A 14,369-nucleotide genomic window follows, 5' to 3' on the forward strand; every position below is an offset into this window, starting at 1 on the left:
GTTTCCCAGTACCAGCTGTTTACCGGCCTCTCCTTATCCACCCCAGCAGCAGGAAAGTCAAACACTCCTCCCTCCTCTCCTATTTGCTTTCACCTGCTGAAAATTCCCTGCCGTGTACGAAGGCTCTGGTTACTGGCAACAGTAACCTCCAGTTAACTGGTTAACTGGTCACTCTTTCCCTGCTGCCCCAGCTCACCTCCACTCTCTCCTTTCTTCTCCCAGCTCCAGGAGCTGGAGCCCACTCCTGTGCCAACCCCAGGGTAGGAAACGTCCCCCTGAGCTGCACCAAGGGTTACCCAAGGGTTATCCCAGGGGTTATCCCAACACCATCAACCCAGGAGAGACAGTCCAACCCCATTTCTTAGGGGTGAGCTGGAGAGAGAGAGTTATGCTGGGAGAGAGATCATTATCCCAGGAGATACAGACAGTGTTATCCCAGCTCATGGAGACCTTCCCCAAAGTCCTCAGGAGCCACTGACCTGCCCTCAGCACAGCAAGGACCCCAACCAGCCTCATCCCTGCCCAGCAGCCTCTGGTGCTCGGGGGGGCCTGGTGGCACCACTGGGAGTGGGGATGGGGTCCCACTGAGGGGTCCCCATCCCAGCAGTTGGCTACCACACCACAGACTTCAGCCTTGCCCAAACTGGGGTTTCTCCCCCATCTGTCACTCTGCTGCTTTTCCCCCTGCCATGGAAGGTCTCATCCCAGGGAAGTTGGGAGCTCTGGGAGCTCAGGTGCTCCTCAGCAGTGAAGATGCTGCAGTACACAACCACCACCCCCAAATCACAGCACAGGGACACCACCCAGAGGTTTCACCTCCTTCCCCCAGGACAGGCACCGCTCAGCACGTCCCCCATGTCCTCCAGGCTCCAGTGTACCTAGAATAACCTCAGCGTGAGGAACGGGATGACCTTTCTCTAATCTCCAAAGCCCTCTAAGACCTGGATCATCTTCTCCCAACGTAGACATTGCCCCACTTGGCAGTTAAGGCAGGTCAGGACACCCTGCAAGACGGCTTCTTCCGCAGTGAGACCACCTTGGGCTGTGCCTGGCCCCCACCAAGGAAGAGCCATGGCCACCGTCATTCCCAAAGATTCCCAGCCCCATGTTCCGCTTTGTTATTCCAAGCACCCCTCAAACTGTTGCAAAGACAGGATAAAACGGGGAGTTCAGCCTGCAGCACCAGAGCCACAGCATCTTTCAAGACAAACACACCCTCTCAGTCGTTTATTGTTTTTGAAGCTCATGGGACAGTTTGGGTTGGATTGCCAACTCCAAACAAATAAAGTCACTAGGTTAGGATCCAGGACGGGGCAATTGAATTTCTGGAAAGCTTTCAGCCTGACTAATACTGTTTCCTGAAGGAAATCTAAACAAACTGAAGGCAGAGGGAGGGGATGGAGGCTGGGAAGTGCCGGGCGTGCTCCAGCCCAGGACATTGTGTTGAAGCACCGGATCACGGAGCTGCTGCGACTGTAACGAGCTCGATGCCACCTTTTGGGACCAAAACCCAGCAAATCCCCATCTCCTGGCTCAGGGCTGTCTCCAAGGCTCAGCTCATTTCCAGGCCAGATGCTGGAGAAGTCGCCCATCCCAGCTGCACAGACACCCTGGGAAAGGTCTGCCTGTCTGAAGAAACCTCGAGTTGCCCAATTTTTGTTGCTGCGTGAGCTGAGCTGAGCTGAGCCAAACTGAGCTTAAAGCAACCCAACAATCAGCTTTGGCTTTGCAAACTCACAGCTCTGGTAGCAGCACCGTGGCTGGATGGTATTTTACACCTCAAGACTCCTCTTAATCAGGTGCCGGACCCCAAGGGGTCTGTGCTGTGGAAATATTAATCAGTCTGTGAATAACTTAATTCCAATTCAATGCCACTATCCATGGAAAAGAGCAGGCAGTGTTCAGCCTGGAGAAGGGAAGACTCAGGGGAGACCTTAGAGCATCTTCCTGTGTCTAAAGAGGCTCCAAGAGAGCTGAGAGGGGCTTGGGACAAGGGCCTGGAGTGACAGGACAAGAGACAATGGCTTTGCACTGACAAAGGGTGGGATAGATGGGATACTGGGAAGGAATTCCTGGCTGGAGGGTGGTGAGGTCCTGGCACAGGTTGCCCAGAGAAGCTGTGGCTGCCCCATCCCTGGAAGTGTCCAGGGCCAGGTTGGACGGGGCTTGGAGCAACCTGGGCTGGTGGAAGGTGTCCCTGCCATGGCAGGGGGTGGGACTGGAGGGGCTTCAAGGTTTCTTCCAACCCAAGCCATTCCATGAGTCTCTAAATTCCTTGGTTTACTAGTTGTTTACCTCACGTGGGTGCCGGGGGGAGCCCAGGGGGGCCCGGGGGGAGCCGGGGCAGGATTGCTGTGGGTGATGATGGAAACTGCGGCGTGACGGCGCTTCCTGCCCTGCGCAACCGCTTCCTGCCCGGCCAGCGTCCCCAGGAGGGGGAGAGCCCGGGGAGGGTTGTTCTCGTGCAATAAGGTCTCTGGTGCATCTTTCCCGTTAAGGATCCCAGGCTCCGGGAAGGGGAAGCTGCTTGCTTTTAGTTTTAATTCTGCTCTGAGTCCTTTCCCAAAGCCACGTGCCTGCCGAGAGCCGGAGCACGTGTGTCCAACCCCGGCACGTCCCCGCTGGGTTTGTCAGCGGGATGTGCCTCACGCAAGCAGCGTCTTAAGCAAAAGCAGAACACTGGGAGAAGTTGGCTGGTTTATGGACTGAATTCTTTTCCTTTTTGGCAACAAAGCCAAACATTTGTCATGTGTGAGAACAATGGAGTGGTGTTCAAGTTTGGAGAAGGCTGGAGAACCTCAAACCCACAGTGTGTGCTGTCAACCCTCCCTCCAGGGAAATTTTTCCTGGGAGTTATCTTTTCTTTAAACCACTTCCCTCCCTGTCACAGTTTTTAACTTAAAACATGCTGCTTTGCAGGAACCCCTGAAGTTTTAGGGAATGCTGACTCCCTCCATGCTTCTCTCAGCAGGGGATGCTGCGTGAGCACCAGATGTGCTCCCATCCCACCTGGATCTGCGGCTGGATGTGATGAATTCTGGGAAACCGAGGCAGAGGGAGCAGCAGAGGCTGCAGGGTGAAGGCATCCAGCACTGGGCAGGGTTTGTTCCCTGCCCCAGGACAGACCCTGTGCCACGTCCTCAGTCCCTGCCCTCCGCACACCAGGGCTGCCCATCCCTGCCCCAGATTTCCCACTCCAGGTGACTCAGCGCAGGGAACTGGCTCGTCCCCTTCCCCAGGTTCCCGTGGGTGACACAGGGGTGATGCTGGGCTGCATCCACCCTCCCCCAGCCCTGACCCCGGTGGCACCCACGTCCTTGGGCTCCTCCGCGCCGAATCCAGCCCCACGTGCCCTCCCCACCAGGGCCGAGCCTCGGATGACACACGCCCGGAGTCATCTCGAGCTGAGTGAGTCAGATGTTTCCTGCTCGGCCGGTTCCTCCCCATCCTCACCCTCACCCCCGGGCCGGCAGCTGAATCCCTGCCGGAGGAGGAGCCGGGCACCCCCGGCGAGGAAGTCACGCGGTGGAGCATCCACCGACCCGTTCTCGGTGACCCCACTGCTCCACAACCCCACAAAAACCCAGCTGAACCAGGAAAACACTCTGGTTTCCAGCTCTGGGCTTGGAGACATCCAACTGCTCCTGGCCCTCGAGGCACCTCCCTGCCCACAAGTCCTGCTCCTCCCCCGTTTTAAACCCCGGAGGTCTCCAGGGCAGGGATCAGAGCAGCATTCCGCTCGGATGCTGGATGGGAAGGCCTTGCTGGGGCCAAGAATCCCCCTTTGGTTGCTGGGAGCATCCCACTGTGGAGGGAAAACCGAGGCTGGGCAGTTCTGGCGAGGGAGGGAGGAGCGAGGGGACACCAAGCAACTTCCCAAAGGTGTGAAGTCCTGACACCGACCTTGGCAGCCTTAAGGGAAGCTGTTAAGTTGGTTTTCCAGGAATTTGCCATAGGTGCCTCTCCCACAGCCACAGAGGCAGCCAGGGAGGAATCAGCTGGATAAAACTAATCCCTTGGCAAAGGAAAAATAAAATTAAAAAAAAAAAAACAACAAACAAAAAAAACCAAAAACAAAACAAGGAAAACCTGCCCCTGCTTGGAAACGGCCACAAATCCGGGAAAATTAACCCCATTGCCAGTGTTTCCCTCTTTTGAAGGAGGGATGAGGAATAGGAGACGCTCGACTCCCACTCCTGTCGCATGACAGGATGAGGTTGAGGGACCAGGAAGCCCAGCGTGAGCCGGCACATCCCAAGGGAACGCGGTTCAGCGGCGGCAAACTTTCAAGACGGGATCTCAAAGGACGCTGCTGAGGTTAATTAAAGTTTGCACAATCCCTTGGGGGTTAGATAAGTCCAGACAACCCACTTTCCAGCCAGGAAAAGGGCAGGAGGTGTTGGGGATGTAGGTAACATCCCCCAGGGTGGGCAGGGGAGCAGGTAAAGCTGCTCCGTGGCAAGAACGGGAAGAAAAATCCTATTTTTGAGGCTCTTTTCAAGGTCTTGAGGTGGACACAAACCACAGATGTTGGAAAAGGCACTTTCTTCCCACAGTCGAGCCCCTTTTTTGCCTGATCCAAAGGGAAAACACATCCTAGGCTACCACCCGCAATTTTTTTCCCAAATATAGCCTCAAATTCTGGGTTTCATAAAAAGACCCAACCAAATAAATCGCAGCTTTCCAAGAATTTCACCCCCTACAACTCCCCGTGCTGGGGAACCCCCACCTTGCCTGGGGAGATTTATAAACCAGGAATACTTTGTACGTCCCTGGTGGAAGCAGTCGGTTGGACAGCTGGCTGCTCCCCCCTCTGCCCTCTCCCTGAGCCGAGCTGAGCTCCCTGCTCCCTCCCAGCTTTGCCTCACCGGGAGGATTCACAGGAATTTGTTTAAAAATATCCCAGAGAAATCCAGTTGTGGAGGCAGCTGGGAGGGCAGCGCTGTCTCCCACAGCATCCCGAGCTCACGCCGGCAGCTCCTGGATGGTTTTTTCCTCCCTCCCATCTCAACAACCGTTTTGGAGCTCGGTGGGAAGTGAAGCCGGTCCCCCAGGCTCTGCACACCCTTTTCTCGCTGGGTAACGAAGCCGAATTCCTTCGTTCGAGCCTTCCCTCTCCATTATTCCCAGCTCCCGATAAGGAAGGCGTGAGCAGCCCGGAGCCGGGCTCTGCCGCTGGCCTATTTCTGCCGTCGGGTTACACAATCCCTTCCCGTGGATTTGGCTGTTGCACAACCCCGGGGCCACTGGCGAGCAGAGGGAGAAACCGAGCCCATATTTCCTTAAGGATAGTTTTGCGCTGGGAAGTTTTCCCTGCACTTTGTTTAGGTTGGGGTTGGGTTTTTTTTAATGTTCTGCCTTGTTTTCCTTCCTATTTAACACCCGCGAAGGGCCAACGTGGCGAGTTTCACTTCCCCGGTGGCGTCTCCAGGGTTATCCGAGGGCTCCCTAAGCATTTTCCTCTTCTTTTTTATGGCAACATTTGCAAATCCCGACCCCCTCACACTCAGATCAGCAAATCCTGACCACTTCCCGACCTCAGGAATCGCAGCCGAAGCCCTCTCTGCCCTATTCCCAGATGTCCCAAATGCCAGTGGAGCCCTGCGGGAAGAGCCTGAGCCTCAGCACACTCTCCCATCCAGCATTTTTTTTCCAGGAATAATTTATTAAGCCTAGCCTAAGCGCTGTCCTGGCCAGACAAAGGCCGGCTACCCCGTGGGCCATGGGAGAGCAGGAACACTTGCTCTTTTCCAGCGCCTGAGCTCGGGAATCGGGGTGACGAACACTCCGTGAACTCTCCGTGCATCCCAACGGGACGCTGCCACTCGGGGTTGCGGTCTGGGAACAGGCTCGGGGAGTTCGGGTCCCCAGAATTAAGGGTTCAAGACTCCGAGATGGAGGGATGGTTTTCGGGGGCTGTCAGTGCAGGGATGGGGGGCACACAGGCGGTGCGGCGCGGGGGGCACAGCGCGGGGAGGGGACCCGAGGTGCCAACGCCACCGCCGGGCTCGTGCCCCGGACTGACCCCGCTCGCCGCGGGGGCCTCGGCTCGGAGCTCGGCACGGGGCGGAGCGGGGGCAGCGGCTCCGGGGATGCTCCGCGGCCGCTCCGCGCGGGCGGGAAGCGGCGACACGTGCTGCGAGCGGCGGCCGCGGGGGTCGCGGCTCCGGCGGGGGAGAGGCACGGAGATCCCCCCTTCTCCTCCTCCTCCTCCTCCTCCTCCTCCTGCTGCCGCTCTCCCCCTCCTCCCCCTGCGCCCGCCCGGCCACGCGGGGTCCCGCAGCCGAGCACGTACCGCACGCGGCCCCGGCCGGGCAGCGCCGGGGCCTCCGCCCGCCCCCCCGGCCCGCTGCGCCCCGGTTCCCCTTCGCTCCCGGGCCCCCGTGCCTCCTCTTCCCCTTTTTAATGCTTTTGTCTTTTTTCCCTTTATCCTTTTATCTTTTTTTTTCCCCGTTTACTTTTTAAATAAACTTTTTCCCTCCTCCTTTTCCCTCCTTTTACTCTTTTCCTCTCCTTTTTCCCTTTCCCCCTTTTTTCTTCTTTCCTCCCACCTTTCCCCTCCTTTCTTTTTTTCTTTTTACCTTTTCCCCCCTCTCCTTTCGCCTTCATTCTTTTTCCTCTTCCCCTTTTTTCCCTTCTCCCTTTTTCCCCCCTTCTCTTTTCCTTTTCTCTTTTCCCTTTTCACCCCCCTCCACTTCTTTCCCTCCTTCCTTTTTTTTAACAACTTTTCCCTACCCTTTTTTCAACTTTTCTTTTTTTTCTTTCCCCCTCTCTGCCCCTTTCTCCCTTTTTTCCCCTCTTTCCCTTCTCCTCCCTTTTCACTTTCCACTTTTCCCTTTCCACCTCTCGCCCCTCTCCATTTTTTCCCTCGCTTTTCCCCCCTCCCCATCCTCACCCCCCCCTTTAGCTCCCCGCCGCTCGGCCCGCGCCCCGCTCACCTTCTGCGCCTGGTCATGGTTGAGCTCGGTGAAGAAGTAGGCGAGGAGGTGGGATGCGATCATGGCGGGCGCGGAGGGTGCGGAGCGGAGGTGCGGAGCGGCCGCGCGCTCCCCGCGCCAATGGGGCTCATTGAGGAGCTTCCCCGGCCCACGAGTGACGCGCGGCCGCCGAGAGCCCCCATTGGCGGGGCCCGAGGGTGTGAGCGCGGGGGCGGGGCCGGGGGGGCACCGGGGGGGGAGCGGGGGGGGACTGGGGGAGCACTGGGGGGTACTGGGGGAGCACTGGGGGGTATTGGGGGGGTGAGCGGGGGTGTACTGGGAGAGCACTGGGGGAGCACTGGGGGAGCACTGGGGTGTACTGGGGGAGCACTGGGGGGTATTGGGGGAGCACTGGGGTGTATTGGGGGGGTGAGCGGGGGTGTACTGGGGGAGCACTGGGGGGTGATACTGCGGGGGGCACTGGGGGAGCACTGGGGAGCACTGGGGGGGTGAGCTGGGGTGTACTGGGGGGAGCACTGGGGGGACACTGGGGAGCACTGGGGGGGTGAGCTGGGGTGTACTGGGGGGAGCACTGGGGGGACACTGGGAGAGGGGCACTGGGGGAGTGGGGAGCACTGAGAGTGTGAACTGGGGGTCAGTGGGTGGTACTGGGAAGGTACAGTGGGAGTGCACTGGGGGAGCACTGGGCGACTGGGAATGCACTGGGGGCTGTATTGGGAGGTACTGGGAGGGTGTATTGGGGGGTAATGGGAGGGCTGGGGGTGCACTGGGGGACTGGGGGCCCACTGGGGAGAGATGAATTGGAGGGGTACTGGAAGGGCTGGGGATGCACTGGGGAGAGCACTGGGGGATCAGTGGGAGGTACTGGGAGGGTGTATTGGGAGTGCACTGGGGGGCTGAATTGGGGTATTGGGAGACTGTATTGGGGGTGCACTGGGGAGAGCACTGGGGGATCAGTGGGAGGTACTGAGAGGGTGTACTGGGGGTATGGGGGGGGCCGGGGGTGGAGGGGGGGGGGCACTGTGGGATTGGGGAGTGCACTGGGGGGTGAACTGGGGGGGTACTGGGAAGGATGGGGGTGCACTGGGGGGGCACTGGGGGACTAGGGGTGCACTGGGTGATGTATTGGGGTATATTGGGAGTATATTGGGAGGGCTGGGGGTACACTGGGGGGGCACTGGGGACTAGGAGTGCACTGGGTGATGTATTGGGGTATATTGGAGGTACTGGGAGGGCTGGGGGTACACTGGGGGGCACTGGGGTGCATTGGAGAGGTATTGGGGGTGGGGGTGCACTGGGGTATACTGGGAGGGTGTCTGAGGGGTGCACTGAGGGGGGCTGGGAGTGCACTGGGATGGGCACTGGGGGGTGCATTGGGAGGGTACTGGGGGGCTTGTGGCTGTACGGGGGGGCTCTGGGGGAGCTGGGGGGGCACTGGGATTTACTGGGGGGCTGGGACTGCACTGGGGGAGCAGTGGGGGACTGGGGGTGCACTGCAGGACTGCATTCGGTTGTACTGGGGGTGGGAGTGCACAGGGGTAAACTGGGGGGTACTGGCAAGGTGTATTGGGGGTGCACTGGGAGTTCACTGGGGGGACTGGGAGTGCACTGGGGGTGCACTGGGATGTACTGGGAGGCTAGGAGTGCATTGGTACTGGGAGAGTGTATTGGGGATACACAGGGGGGCCTGGGAGTGCACTGGAGTGGGGGCTGGGGGCTGGGGGTGCACCGGGGGGGCTGGGAGTGAACTGAGGAGGGCACTGAGGGGACACTGTGAGGGCTGGGGTGTACTGGGGGTGCAGTGGGGGTTACTGGGAGGATGTATTGGGGTGCACTGAGGAGAGCACTGGGTGGGCTGGGGGTGCAGTGGGGGGCTGGGGATGAACTGGAGGGGTGAACTGGGATGTGTACTGGGGGAGCTGGTGGTGCACTGGGGGAGGATGCATTAGGGGTGTACTGGGGTGTCTGGGGTGCACTGGGGGATTAACTGGGGTTGTACTGGGGTTGCAGTGAAGGGCTGCAGTGAAGTCTGCTGGGGGGATGTATTTGAGGTGTACTTGGGGGTTCACTGGGGTGTACTGGGGTGTGCATTGGAGCGGTTGGGAGTGCACTGAGGGGGTACATTGGGGTGTACTGGGGGGGGAGGGGGTACCTGGGGGGTGCATTAAGGTGTATTGGGGGTGTACTGGCAGGGTGCATTGGGGGGTGGAGCAAGGGGTGCATTGGGGTGTACTGGGAAGGGTGAGGGTGCACTGGGAGGTGCACTGGGATGTACTGGGAGTGCACTGGGAGCGTGCCCTGGCGGGTACTGGAGGGGCATCGAGGTGCACTTCCTCAGTACACTGGGGGTTGGGAGTGCCTGGGGGCAGGAGGGGTGTACTGGGATGTACTGGGGGTGCAGTGAGGGTGTGCAGTGGGGCCTACTGGGCAGATGTGTTTGGGGTGCACTGGGAGGGTATACTGGGGGTGCACTGGGGTCATGCATCGGGGTGTACTGGAGGGTACCTTTATGGTGCACCAGGGACGGGGGCTGCACTGGGAGTTGCACTGGGAACACACTGGCAGGGCTGAGGGTGCACTGGGGTGAACTGGGAGGGATGAGGATGCACCGGGGGGGTGCATTGGGGTGAACTGGGAGGGGTGGGGGTGCACCGGGGGGGTGCATTGGGGTGAACTGGGAGGAGCTGGGACCACACTGGGAGGGTGCATTGAGGGTGCAGTGGGGTGGCTGGGAGTTCCCCGGGGGTGCATTGGGGGTGCACTGGGGGGTGCACTGGGACGTACTGGGGGTGCAGAGGGTGTGCAGTGGGGTCCACTGGGAGGATCTTTTTGAGGTGCATTGGGGTGCACTGGGGGGTACATTGGAGGGGTTGGGGGTGCACTGCAGGGGTACGTTAGGGTGTACTGGGTGTGCACTGGGGGGTGCATTGGGATGTACTGGGGGTGTACTGGGGGTGCATTGTGGGGTGCACTAGCAGCATGTGTTAGGTTGTACTGGGAGGAGTGGGGGTGTGTTGGGAGGGCACTGGAAGGGCACTGGGAGTGTGCCCTGGCGGGTACTGGAGGGGTGCACTGAACTGCACTTCCTCAGTGCACGAGGGGGTTGGGAGTGCCGGGGGGGTGCACTGGGGTGTACTGGGGATGTTGTGTGGGTGTGCAGTGGGGTCTACTGGGGAGGTGTATTTGGGGTGTGCTGGGAGACTTGGGAATGCACTGGGGGGGTGCACTGGGGTGTACTGGAGAGTGCATTGGGGGTACATTGGGGGCTGGGGGTGCACTTGGGGGATGCACTGGGGGGTTGGAGGTGCATTGGGCTTGCATTGGGGTGTACTGGGAGGGGCTGGGGTGCACTGGGGGAGCTGGGAATTGGGAATGCACTGAGGGGTGCACTGGGAGTGCACTGGGGGCTGCACTGGGGGTGCACTGGGGTGGTACAAAAATGGGGCTGTACTGGGGGGCCTGGGCTGCACTGGGGGTGCATTGGGGTGGCACTGGGGTGGTACAGTGGGGGTCCACCGGGGGTGCACGGGGGTGCCCGTGCCACACTGGGGGTGCCGCCGCGTGTGTGCAGGCATGTGCCCGCAGCCCGTGTGTCCGTGTGTCCGTGTGCCCGCAGCCCGTGTGTCCGTGTGTCCGTGTGTCCGTGTGTCCGTGTGTCCGTGTGTCCGTGCCCGCCATGGGCGCCGCGTGTGCCGCCCCCCCCGCGTGTTCCATCACATGCGTGTGAACGTGCGCGGCCCCGCGCACCCGTCAGGTCACATCCATCACCCGCGGCCCGCGGCGCTCGCGTGTCCCGCCGCCCCTGCGCGGGGAGGGGGGGCCGGGGGGCCGTGGCCGCGCCCCAAAGGCCCCCGGGAGCATCGCTGGGGCCGGGACCTGCCTCCACCGTCCCGCCTCGCTCCTCGCCCCCGTCCCGGCTCCATCCCGGCCGCATCCCGGCTCCATCTGGGCATCCGCGGGCCGCGGCCCGGCGCTGGTGGCCCGGAGCCCTACGAGGGCCGCGGCACGTCCTGGCCCTCCGGAGCGGCTCCGCTCCCCGCTCCCAGCAGAGCCGGTCCCAGCAGGACCGGGGCAGGAGTTACCCAACCCGTCTGCCTGCTCCCGCCGCTTTCCCAACCAGTTCCGAGCAGCGCCGGCTCTTCACGCCTTCGCCCTCTCAGAGTCCTTTCTACGTGGTCATTTACATAATTTTGGTGGTTTTTTTCAAGGAATTGTAACTCTGTTTCAAAGGCTAGAGGGGGAGAAGCAACCAAAGCCAGAGCTGAGAAAATCCTGCTTCCAGACACCTTTTCCTGGAGGATCCAGTGTCACCAGATCCACCCTGAGTGTGTCCAGTGTTCCAGTGAAATGCCCACATCATGACCTGGTGCTTTTTAGGATTTGGACTCACTGATCCTTGTGGAACCCTTCCAGCTCAGGATATTCCATTAATCTCCGTAGCTGCCCCTACACTTCAATTCACCCTCTCATCAAGCTTTTTTTTTTTTCCCCCTAAAAACCCAAATTGTCTGTGGTTAAGTTGAAATTAAAGCAGCGTTTGAGCCTAAAAATAGCCGGGCACATCTGTCTGCCTTCCCCATCTGCCGCCGGCCCGGCTGCGTGAAGGAAGCAACTGTTTCTGCAAAATGAGGGCTCTGTCTCATCCTTCTGTCCCGTAAAATCAGTTTATTCAGGGAGAATATTCCCCAAGACTCCACTGATTTGCCAGATAATGCCCTAGTCGGGAAAAGGCAGGAGGAGCCGGGCTCCGCTCAACCTGTTCCTCTAAATAAAGTAATTTTTTTAAAATTTGAAATGGGGTTTTCCAGCAGGTTTTGGAATTCCTTTTGTGGAATAAAGCTCCAAATGGAAATCTTTTCAGGCTGTCCCAGCTGCTTCCCGGCTCTGTGTGGGCTTGTAATAATCTATCAGCATTTAATGCCACATTCCTTAGGAAAAGGAAGCAGCTGATTGCAGGGATTGGAGCTACAACCGGCCCTAATTCCTCTAACGTGATTCCTTAAGGACGAGTGGTGCAGTAATGACAATGTTGGATGTGAGGAAGGGCCATGCCCAGTGGCTGAAGCAGGGATGGAGCATCCTGGAGTCCTGGGATCAACCTGCCCCACAGCCTAGAGCAAAGCCCCCTGGAGCATGCTGCTCCTGGGGACCCCCAGCAGAGCTTGGGAAACCTGGCGAGGGTCATATCCCACTTCTACACTGGGGAAACTGAGGCACAAGCAGGGATGGGGATAGAGGAACTGGGCACATCCAAGCATGGAGCAGCCGGGATGATCCCGGGGCTGGAGCTGCTCCAGGAGAGGCATGAACTCATCAGGGATCACCTGCCCCGTGATTCATCACTCTGTCGCTGCTCCACATAGTTTCCAGTGAGGTCTCATTGGACGGGGCCGTGGAGACACACGTCCCCTCGAACCCCTCGGCAGCGGGGTGACACCGGTGACCAGCTATTGACTCTGCCCTGTCACCCAACGCACTGGAAACCTGGAGCTGGGCCGGACCCAGCCCTCGCACGGGGCCAGGAATAGAAAACCGGTCGGAGAACTTTTCTCTCTTCGGCAGCCGCAGGACGAGCGCGTGACCTTGGGCTGAGCCGGGTGAAACAGCCCTTCCCCAGCTCTGCAGAGAGGGAGGGGATTCGCCCACCCCAAACTGCGCCACAGAGGGGGAGGGAGGGGAGGGGTTGTGCCCTGTCTCTGCTGGGGGTGGTGGGAATCCATCCATCCATCCTACTGCGGCTTCTCTGCAGGTCTGACAACCCTGGAGCAACTCCCAGCCCAAACCTCCAGCTGCACCCCACGGTCACTCCCCACATCCAGCCCTCCCCAGAATGGCCACAGGGACTTCCCTGGCGGTCAGAGTGGGTGTCCCTGGGCTGGGCCGCCCCAGTTCCTGCAGCCTGGATTCCCACCTCACACACCAGGCTAATCTCCATGGAACGGACGGAAAAGGGGAGATTAAATTAGATTAGCTGGAGCCGCCTAATTTTAGCGCCCTCACGTGTCACCAGCACACTGCTCTGGCTCTTCTCTCGCTCCCCCAACCCTGCACCACCCTCAAAGCCACCGGGGCCACCAGCCAGGAGGAATCCAAAGGGGGTTTGGCCAGGAAGTGGCACCCGGCAATGGTGTAAGTGGGTGATGTGTGAGTGGGCACAGGGGTCACTGGACCTCTGCCAAGGGGGGACTGGGGGTGATGGTCACCCCCCACTGGTGATGGCCATCCTTGACTGGTGATGGCCATCCTGGACTGTTGGCCACCCTTCACTGGCAGTGGTCACTCTCTGATGGTAGTGGTCACCCTCCACTGGTGGTGGCCAACCTCCACTGGTGGTGGTCACCCTTGATCTTGGGATCATCTCCATCCCTGAGCAGCCTCTTCTGCCCAGGAGGATTTTCTGGTGGGACCCTCCACACTGGCACGTCCTGTTTTCCCCCTCCATGCCCAGCTCCCACCCTGCCTGCCCTGCTGCCTCCTCCCCAGTCACTGCACCACAAGGATGACGTTGGCCTGCCCAGACCTCCCCCGGGGCAATGTCAGCTTGTTCCGCTGCCAGAGCCCGCCAGCTCCATCAAACATCTCCTGACCCAAGAGGACATCAGATTCCTCATGGGACCAGCATGGAGAGCCTCAGAGTCAGTCCTGTGACACCACAGGGAGAGGTGTCTGGCCCCGCATCATCCCCAGTGTTCCAGCAAGGTCCCCAGTGGCCCAGTTCGGTCCCCAATGTCCCAGTTTAGTCCCCAAACCCTGGAGAGGATGTCAGAGCTGGCAGGAGCTCTGGCAGGAAGGATGGTGTCCCCAAAAGCTGGCATGGCCAAACGCAGAGAAAGCTGGGGCCCATCCCATATCCCAGAGGGGCTGTGTCAGGTGCCACAGTGCCTGGCACAGCTCCAAGGTCAGAAGTCCCAGTCAGGACACAGGACCCTGAGTCACTCCACCGGGGATGAGCAACTCCCGCGTGTGGCACTTTCCCAATCGCAGCGGAAAGGGGAGGTTTCTCCTGCACCCCTGGGGCACTTTCCATGGTCACCACCATGTCCCACGATGTGGGACACACCACGTCCCTGGTGCCACCTAAATCAGAGCAGGACCGGGCGGGGGGTGCTCGGTGCCAGGGGGTTTTTCCTCGCCTCCTCCATGGGACAACTCATCCTTCCTCCTGGCACTCTGGGTGTGAGCAAGCTGCATCCCAGGGGTCCCATCCCTGTGCCGGGAGGGGGATAACCCTGCCACCACCACAGGATGACCCCATGTCACGGCCACATCCAGCCTGTGAAATCCTTCCCACCCAGCACAGATGATCAGAGGAAATAACCCAGAACTCAGACTGAAGGAAGCCCCGGGTGCAAGGCTGCGGCAGGATCCCACCCTGCAGCCCTGTGGTGTCCTGGGAGAGCCACTGCAGCAGGGACAGCGGCCACATCGCCG

At 59.9% G+C, this 14,369-nt stretch overlaps 1 protein-coding gene across 2 annotated transcripts in view; it reads right to left on the bottom strand.

Annotated features, from left to right (window-relative positions):
- LOC127482078 (hexokinase-2) overlaps positions 1–7,077 on the bottom strand; it is a 29,550-nt gene extending 22,473 nt beyond the window's left edge. For both annotated transcript variants that reach the window (XM_051812057.1, XM_051812056.1), the window contains exon 1: positions 6,939–7,077. In XM_051812057.1, coding sequence (XP_051668017.1) covers positions 6,939–7,001 — 63 coding nt within the window. In that variant the 5' untranslated portion in view covers positions 7,002–7,077. The remainder of the gene's footprint in view (positions 1–6,938) is intronic.
- Positions 7,078–14,369: the final 7,292 nt, after the last annotated feature.

Source organism: Manacus candei, unplaced genomic scaffold (assembly GCF_025592945.1).
Source record: "Manacus candei isolate 608988 ecotype Guabito, Panama unplaced genomic scaffold, ASM2559294v1 h1tg000084l, whole genome shotgun sequence".
Lineage (NCBI taxonomy): Eukaryota > Metazoa > Chordata > Aves > Passeriformes > Pipridae > Manacus > Manacus candei.